General features: G+C 33.8%; 1 protein-coding gene across 1 annotated transcript; it reads right to left on the minus strand.

Moving 5' to 3' along the window:
* Positions 1 to 1,129: 1,129 nt before the first annotated feature.
* LOC149206107 (protein C2-DOMAIN ABA-RELATED 3-like) lies at positions 1,130 to 3,117 on the minus strand. The gene is made up of 3 exons (XM_089393633.1): positions 2,946 to 3,117; positions 1,891 to 1,998; positions 1,130 to 1,670 (listed from the first exon to the last, which is right to left on the minus strand). The coding sequence occupies exons 1-3, from the start codon at positions 3,108 to 3,110 to the stop codon at positions 1,398 to 1,400; spliced, it is 546 nt and encodes a 181-aa protein (XP_089249759.1). The 5' UTR covers positions 3,111 to 3,117; the 3' UTR covers positions 1,130 to 1,397.
* Between the last annotated feature and the right edge of the window lie 6,516 nt (positions 3,118 to 9,633).

A 9,633-nucleotide genomic window follows, 5' to 3' on the forward strand; every position in this document is an offset into this window, starting at 1 on the left:
GTCCAATGGCCTAACAAATAGTGAAATAGGTACAAACTGTAATAGAGAAGGCTCTGATGAAGGAAGCTTCATTAGCAGTAGGCTCACTCATGCTTCATTTCCATGATTGTTTTGTGCAGGCTAGTATTATTCTTATCATGTAGATTGATGTTATTGTTATTGGTATTGATTAGTAATGAATTTGTAATAATAAAATATACGTTTGGCTGTGTGAAATTTTAATGGTATGACAGGGCTGAGATGCATCTTTGCTACAGGATGTGATGCATATTCGCTACCAGATGACAGTAGAAGCATTGCAAGTAAGAAGACATCATTCAGTGGAAGCATTGGGAGTAGGAAGAAATCTAATCCTAAAATAAACCCTTACAGATAATTTGAAATCATTGATTTGATTAACAATGAAGTGGTGGAGGCCGGCGTGAGAATCACTGATTTGTTATTTCAGCTTATGCTTTAGCAGTTCTTTACTAAATACAAATATATATATATATATATACTACAGAATCAATGCAAGTGTGCTAGTATGATATTTAAAGGGGTTCCTTAAAATAAATAAATAAATATATATATAAACCACAGAATCAATGCAAGTGTGCTAGTGTGATATATAAAGGGATCATCAGATATTCTCCTATTTTTTGTGGTTTTCTTTTAATCCTGGTCAAATCTGATGTAAAATCCGATGTAGATGCAAAATCATAATATATAATGCAATCATTTTAATTTGATTTTCGTATTTTCAACCTACTAAAATTTTCAAAATAATTACAATTTCAACCATTCCTTATCAGATTAAGATCTTTACAATTTTCTTAAATTAATCTAGAGATTTTGAATCTACTCAAATATTTAAAATAATAGTAATTTCAAAATAATTACAATTTCTATCAATTCTTCATCGAAATTGAGATGTCCACAATTTCTTTAAATAAATATAAAAAAATTATACGTACTCAAATACTTAAAATAATTAAAATTTAAATAAAATTATTCCATCCACTAAATTCCCAGGGATTTGAAGAGCCCTCATCAAACCTACGCATTATTAATATGTATGTGTAATTTTTTTGCACTTAATGATAAATAAGTGTATTTAATCCCAAAAGACCGTAATAATATAATAGTATAAGGAATGATTTATTTTATTTTATTTTTTTAATTTACTTCATCAATTTTACAAATATTTATAAAACCAGATAAATTTCATAAAACTACTTAAAATATGCATGTTACAAAGAGCGGCCACCCTACAGCCGCCATCACGCCTCTACGATCTCCGTATAGTGTCAGAGGTCTTGACATAATAGACTTTGATGCCCTTCGTTTTGATTTTGTAAACGCTTCAGACCTTAAAGATGAAAACTGTCAAATTCTCACTTGCTGAAACGTAAGCTTCAGGAAAGACCCTGCCATTCTAGTCTCAATTCTAGCACTCCACACTCTCCACCAAACTCATCTCCACCAAGCTTCAAGCACAGCGCTTGGACTCGTGTACCATCTCTACTATCGATGAGGTAACTATCTCTATCCAGGTACTTACTGCTGGATTTGGCCAGTACTTTCTTACCATTTGCAATGGGGTATAGTTCATGAAAAAGAGGCTTTAGGTCAATTTCAGCACTTCCCATGAAGTCATCCCTAGAAAATGTATCATGATCCCACACCTCCTGCAAAATACAGACCAATGATTGATTCATACCATCCCTCTCTAACGTAAAACTTTTCTTGTCACTGAAGCTCCTGATAAAATAATATATATTTTAAATTTCTTCCCATGACTTGTATAAGTATATAAGCCATGAAGGGAACAAGTTGCTTTAGATTTAAAAATGGTATCACAAAAATGGTATCACAGTGAGTGAGCAATGATCAAATTTAAAATTATACCGCTGTGAGTGAGCAAGGATCATGATGAGAAATGGCAGTAATAGTAAATGTAAACTCTTCGTCCCAAAGTGGATTAAGGCTCCTTCTTTTCACAGTAGTCTTCTTTGTCTGAGAACAGAAAGGAAAAATCAGAAGCGTGTGTATTTGGTAGCAAAAATAAAATATCTGTCAGAATAAAAACCTTTGTACAAAAAGCTAAACCAATAAGCAATAAACATTCCTGAGGGTATTTGAAGATACAACTAGATTGCAGATTTCGAAATATTTAGGAAATTTGATGGATATGAATGAATTTTGTTCTATTTGTTGGAAAGGTAGAGAGTAAGACACACATAAAATAATACACATATTTTAAATTTGACTTTTTTCAAAATATAATTTAACTGAAACTCACTTGACTTGATTCAGTTAAATAGTAAGACATATAAAATAATATACATATTTTAAATTATACTTGACTTGATTCAGTTAAATAGTAAGACACATATAAAATAATATACATATTTTAAATTTGACTTTTTTCAAAATATAATTTAACTGGAACTCACTAGACTTGATTCTGTTAAATAACTCTCCTAAATTTAGCCTACTAATTACAATTTCTAACAATCTGAAATTAAGGTATAGCTAGATTGCAGATTTCTAAATATTTAAGAAATTTAATAAATATGAATAAAGTTCTTTCAACTATTGTTTTCATTACAATTTCTAACAATCTGAAATTAAGGTATAGCTAGATTGCAGATTTCTAAATATTTAAGAAATTTAATAAATATGAATAAAGTTCTTTCAACTATTGTTTTCATTAATGTCAATAAAATTTTCAAAATACTCTCAAATCTACACTAAACATATAAACAACTTCTACAAACCCTATAACCTGGATTGACTAGTTCTGATCTAAAAAAGATATTCAACCATGTGCAACTCAGCTAACATGACATTGGATGCCTTGCAGCCGGTTGCTTCTCCTCTATTTCGGACTTACAATATATGAAGTTTACTACTCGTAATGCCACGATGAAAAGTTGGTGGTTGGTTGAGAGATTACGGACATGTTTACCCAGCTTGATGATAACGTAAGGATCGCTGCTCATCACCCTGTCTTTAATCACTAATTTCAATCCCTTGATCACCCGGACTTTCAGAACCCCCGGTAGCTCCCCCATATCTGCTCTGCAGCTTACACAACCAGAAAGATAAGAAGTGAGAGCGCTCATCCACAGCCTCCCATAACCGACTGATAAATGACGAAAACTGAGAAACCGAAAGCGAGTGTTCAACTTTTTCAATTTCAGTGCTCGAATCTCGAAAAGCAGAGATACTAAAAATGACATAACAAGAACAAAAAGAGAAAAGTAAAAAGAGGAAGAAAGGGAATATAACTTTTCTGCAACCATACGCATAACACCTTTGAATTATGCTCGTCCAAGAGAACGCCTTCGAATTATTCTCGTCCAAGAGAAAGAGTCAAATAAGCAGAAGTTCACAAGATACAGGTGCTGTGTGGATCTTCCGTAGATCAGGTATGGAGGAATTTATATTGGAGGAATTTATATTGAGACAAATTAGGCAAAGGTTAAGCTTAAGCTTGTTAGTCAGAGACAAATAGTATTCCTGAATTCTTACCTAAATTCCTAATAATAGCTAATTTCACAGAGTGCGTCCCCTGCAACATTCCATAAGGTCAAAAGGAGGAAAAATAAAGAAAGATAACAATGTACAGTCAAAAGGAGTAAAAACCACAGAGTGCGTCCACCTGCAAGATTCTATAAGGTCAAAATAAAGAAAGATAACAACGTAGGGTCAAAAGGGATGAAGGCAAAGGAAGATTAATAGGAAAATATAGTAGATTCACATGCCATTGTTTTATTATGCGAAAGTTTGTCCCACTAATCATTCGTCATTGTAATAGTCTCACCGCCTATCAATCCGTATCAATCCGTATGTTTTTTTTAAACCTAACACATTGCCTGGCCTAAAAGAACGTATAACTATCTCTTTTTATACAAGGACCACTCTTAGGAATCTTCTTCACGACCCCCACCTCCAACCCATTGGAATCACAATCTATATGGCTCATTAGCCTTCGAACCATTGCATAATGTTGATGTTGAAATGACCTATTTTATAGGAGCAATAGCATGGATACTAGGGCAACTAGGCTTGGAACCGTAAAATTTAGATTTTTTTGATATCTTAGTTTTGCAACAACTCAAATTGATGATTCTAAATGCTCACTTCAATCAACAAAATCGGGCTAAATGCAATCATGCATGTGGTGAGCCATAAATCTAGACTAAATAGAGATGTTATTCATGATTTAGGTCCTAACATCTCATTATCTCATTATGTGTCTATAATGTAAAGAAAATATAATGCCTTGTGATGAAGTTGTAAATACAGACGAAAAGTAAATGATAATTTCAATGGCTGAAAATGGTTGGACTATGACATTTTGTGTCTAACATCTCTCATTAGCCATATAACCATTGCATATTGTTGAATGTTACATTGTAGAAACATGATATAAAACACCTATAAGTTTTATAAGCCAACTATCATAGTCACCAAATAGCAATAATCAAATTAACTACTCCTATCACAGTTTTCCCAACATATAGCCTAGATCCACTAGAAGGTAAAGCAAATAGAAGTGGGTATTAAAAAAAAATCATGAAGTAAACAAATGGATTAGAACAAGAGTATAGAAAGGATGAAAATAAATTAATTTACACTAAATTCACTAATTTGAATGGAAGTAATGGATCATAGAGATTTATGAATCAACTTTTGTGCATGGTAGGTATGGAGATGTGGAATTGGTGAATGAGGCCTAAGGTGGCATGAATCATTAATGCTAGAAAGATGCTTTTCGTCTTCAAGGCATGGAGTTCATCTTTATGATCTCCTATAAAAGCTTCTAGATTTTTTTTTCTCCTACTTTTGAGACAATTTAAATGGATGATTTGACATGCTTTCTTCAATCAACAGATTATAGCTAGATGCACTAAATCATTTGGTTCACATTGATATAAACCACATTTTGTTAGCTTAAAAGAAATCCTTTTTTTTTTCTTTAATAGGTATAATGGTGTATATTCCATATGAGGAACATACTTATTCGGTCAATGTTGTAAATATCCATCATGTTACATGTTGGAATTGATCCTAGGTGGGGATAATTTAATTCCAACCTCCCAACCACCCGAGGTATGCCCAATTGACAGCTTAAAAGCAATCCTTACTACAAAGGAAAAAGGAAATTTCATGGCCCCTACTTCCATGTATTTATCCCTCAATCCAATAGTGGATCCCTTTATGCATGCTAGCCATCTGTGTGTGGAGAAAATGTATCATGCTCTACCATCTCATAATCAATTGTTATTACAAATGAAAAAGGAGATGAATGTCCCCTTCTTCGATGCATTCATTCCTCAATCCAATAATTTCTCACATTATGCAAGCCAACCATCTGGCATTGTGGAAGATGCCACCTCACAAGGTGCATGAGCATCAAATTGAAGATAATTCCATAAATATGAAGCACATTCTTCCAACTTAAAATCATGCATGTTAACCATGTGGGCTTGAAGATGATGCAACCCCTTACTACGCATGAGCACCACACTTACACCTGTAGAGTGGTTTTACACTATTGAGCACTTGCATAGTAATAATGGTCCCAAATATGGAATGGGGTCATTGAAAAGATGCTCCCATGGGAGTACATGCACACTCCTAGTAGCGTGCATGCATTCTTGGGAATCAAGGCTCAACAAACCTCAAATTTCCAACTAGGATTCTAGCTAAGGCACCATATAGGCACTACTTAGAAACATGCACACATTATTAGGAGTTATGTATTCTTAGGAACAAGAACTCATTCTTAGGAATGTGCATACATTCCTAGTGCAACAATACGTGACCAATTTTTTTTTTGCCATTTGAACACTGTGACACGTTTTTTATTGTTATTAATCCAAAGATTTCATTTGTGTTGTACATTCAATTCCAAGTCAACAAATTAAATCTTCTTTCAATTCCAAATAAACATTACAATAGGATTTCTTTAATTTTAATATCAACTACAAAGATAAAGTAAATAAGATTTTAATAAATATATAATATCATCTATTAAGATAAAGTATGTAGGATTTTAAGAATAAAATCTAAACGATTCTCTCATAACCCACCTCTTCCTTCCACTTTTTCCCTAATCTAAAATGTTAGAGATTTTGAAATTTTGATAAGTGCTTCAATCCATGCACCCATTTGTGCCTGCAATATTCCAATTCAATTTCATTTTCTCCAACCCTAGAGTAACCATTCCAATTTAACTGAATGACATTGAGATTTTTTTTGTTGTGGAACGATAGTAGTCATAACTCCTATTACAATATAATAAATATAATTGATTATAGTTGTAAATTTAACATATTATATGATAATAAATGTAATTTATTATACTTGCAAATAATGGAGAAAGCATTTGTTAGGTTGTTGTGATTGTGTTTGTATTTAGGACTTAAATCCTATTCCCTAGGGGTTTGTTTGATCTCCCTAACTAAATGAATTCATTTCAATATATGGATCTTTGATTATTTAATTAATGAAGTCACAACATTGTTGGGCAGCTTCCAAGTGAATCTCACCTAAGAGTTGCTGACTCATTCTCCAAGTTTCATCTTCCATGTTTTATCTTGGTATCAGAGCTCTCGTGGAGTGTAGTCCTCTTGTGGTAAATTGGTGTTGTCATCTCATTGTCACTGGGGCAACAACTTGTAGTGACAATCGAGTATTGGTGAGGGTATTCGATGTTGAAGAGCCAAGTGGTATTTCTCAAGTCTGAAAGGAGTGTGGAGCATCGTTTGGAGGGCCCAAGTTATTGGCAAGTGTGTCTTTGATCATGAAAACACAAAGATCATTTGAAGTGTTTACCTACTATATTTTTGGAGTGTTGATAATGTTCATCTGGAAATTAGAGGAGTGTCAATTGCAATCAAGAGACAAGCGCAATTGTTGTTTTTTGAACTGTTGGACTTGTCAAAGATCTAAGCACTGGTGTCAGCTGCGATCAGTGAGGAGATAGTGTGGGTCAAGTGAAGTGCTGGTTGCATGATACTAGTTGTGATTTGTGATACCACTACATATAAGAAGTGTTGTGTTTCAGAGAAAGAAGGTAAATATAGAGAATTCATTGTGGCCCGTTGAATTAATCAATGATAGGACAACTTATGAATGCAACATTATATGGAAGCTGGAGGGTTGAGTGGTCATCGTAACTAGTACTTCTAATTTCCTTGAAGATGAGAACACTTTGATTAACTGGAAATTGGTACCAAGAGCACTAGAGAGGTGATCTACATGTCATTGTGAGGCAATCTGCATCAAGAGGCAATTTGTTGTGGCATTAATATGGAGAGGCAAGAGTTGACCCGCATGTCGCATTGATCGATTATGAGCCTACACAGATTGAGCTTGTATCTTGATTGTGTGGAGAGTTGGGCGTGGAGTATTATTTTACTAAATGGCCCTAAGGACGACCTTGAGGACCAGATAGGGGAAGCCTTATATCAGAGGAACAGAGGAGTGGATATATAGTTTTTTACAGAACCAATGCACTATCCACCAAGAAAAAAGTGTGTTGATTGGGGTAACCTATGAAATTAATTTTTATGCAACGCATCACATGGGCATGGTTTTAGGGGTGCGATGATTCACTTTTTGATTTATTTTGACATATATATGGTGAATTTAATAAAGTAAAGTGTGTATTTTTCTTTATGGGGCTTCAATTTTTTTTGGTACAATTTAAAGATCAATTTTGCTCATATTTATTTGAAGCCACTCAGAGAAGAATACTCTTTAGTAGAGCTTCTCTCTAGATTTGATCTACAATCATATTTGGAGTTGTTGGTGGTGCCTGTGAAGTGTGGAGCAAGAAGTAGGTTATTGGTGAAGACAGAGATTTTATGTGAAGATGACTAATCCACTTGCAGAGACATACCTTAATGAGGCCAGTAAGTTGGATGGCTTAAATTATGTTAATTGGAAGTTTAAGTTGCGAATGTGGATGGAATTTTATGGCATATGGATGGTCACAAATGGAGAAGAAGCAAAGTCAAGTGCAGTTGGAGGCACAACAACAACATCAATCCAAGACTAGGAGAAGTGGGAGAATAAATCAAAGCTACTATTAAGGATGTCCATGAAGGATACTATAATCCATCATATTCGTTATTGAAATGTTTCCATTGAAACCTAAACTACACTTAAGGATCTGTATGAGATCAAAAATACAAATCAGGTCCTCTTCTTGAAAAATTAAGCTCTTGTACATTAAAATAGAATAAAATGAATATGTTATTACTTTTGTTTCAAGAATCAAATACTTGAAAGATAAGTTGGGAGACATAGGAGAATCAATACCTAGTACTAATCTTGTTATATTTACTCGAAATGGAATCTCAAAGGAATATCAAATGTTTATTATAGGTCTTGTAGCAAGGGAGAAAGCTCCCACTTTTGAGGAATTGAAAGGTATAGTGATGCAAGAATAAGATGGGCGCAAAAAATTGAAACCTGATAATATGGATTTAGCACTGTTGGAAAAGAAGAAGTTATTCAAAGGGAAATAGGGAGAAGGGAGTAAGGGTGGAAGTCCATTTCAAAAAAATCCATATCCAAAGCCAAACCAAGGCATGTCACCTGCTAGAAATGATTATAGAATGAAATTCTTTTATTGTGGTGAAAGTGGGAATCTTGCCTGAGATTGTTATAAGAAGAAAAGGGATGAAGCTAGGCATAAACACAAAAAACATTCAAGACATTTTGCAGGAGAAGCCCTAAATTTTGATCTCAAAAATATTAATTTGTTTGTGTGTAATGTTGTGTTATATGCTAAGACCAATGATGTTAAGGCATGGTCTGTGGACTCTGGAGCCTCGATTCACATGAAATCTAGTATGAGTCGGTATGATAATTTTATGGAAACAAGAAATTATGCCAACATTTACCTTAGAGATGATCATGCACATCAAATCAACAGCGGAGACATTCCAGTAACGTTCCCAAATGGCAGTGCCATCAACATTCATAGTGTTATGTATGTGCTCAAGATCAATAAAAAATTGATCCTTGTGTCTATAATCACAAATCACAATATGAAGGTTGAATTCTTCAAGACACGTTGCATAGTAAAAGACTTGTTGGATCACTGCAAACTTGTTTCTTCAGGATTCAAGGTTGGAGGACTGTACAAGCTTGATGTCATAGTAATGATGATCAAGCACTAATTTCTACAACTATGTCAACAAAAATCCTTTGGTACTAGAGGTATGGTTATATCAATTATCATTATTTTTTGTTGTTGTAGAAACAAAGGATGGTTGAAGGACACCCTATGTTAAAGAATGAGCATGTTTCTTGTGAAGGCCATGAATTAGGACAAATATGCAAACATAAATTACCCCTAATCCTTATAAGAGAAGAAGGGATGTATTAGAACTTGTGGATATTGATGTTTATGGATTAATGCAGACTAGATCCCTAGGAGGTGCTTACTATTTTCTGTTGATTATTGATGATTACAGAAGGTATATGATCTGTAATTGAAACTTGAAAGTGATATACAAATTGCGAGTGAAATTTTATATGTGTTTTGGGTAATGGATCAAGTTACTAAACAAATAAACAAGTGATTTTTAAACAAAATTTACATCCAAAACAAAGAAAAAATAC

Source organism: Pinus tabuliformis, chromosome 1_2, assembly GCF_031772625.1.
Source record: "Pinus tabuliformis cultivar Carrire ecotype Pingquan chromosome 1_2, CPIR1, whole genome shotgun sequence".
Classification (NCBI taxonomy): Eukaryota; Viridiplantae; Streptophyta; class Pinopsida; order Pinales; family Pinaceae; genus Pinus; species Pinus tabuliformis.

Excerpts from the sequence above, each read along its gene's own strand:
- LOC149206107 (XM_089393633.1), bottom strand. The coding sequence starts at position 3,110 with ATGAGCGCTCTCACTTCTTATCTTTCTGGTTGTGTAAGCTGCAGAGCA. Across the intron at positions 1,999-2,945 it reads TCATCAAGCTGGGTAAACAT|ACAAAGAAGACTACTGTGAA; the intron begins GTCCGTAATCTC and ends TTCTGTTCTCAG. Across the intron at positions 1,671-1,890 it reads ATCCTTGCTCACTCACAGCG|GAGGTGTGGGATCATGATAC; the intron begins GTATAATTTTAA and ends TGTATTTTGCAG.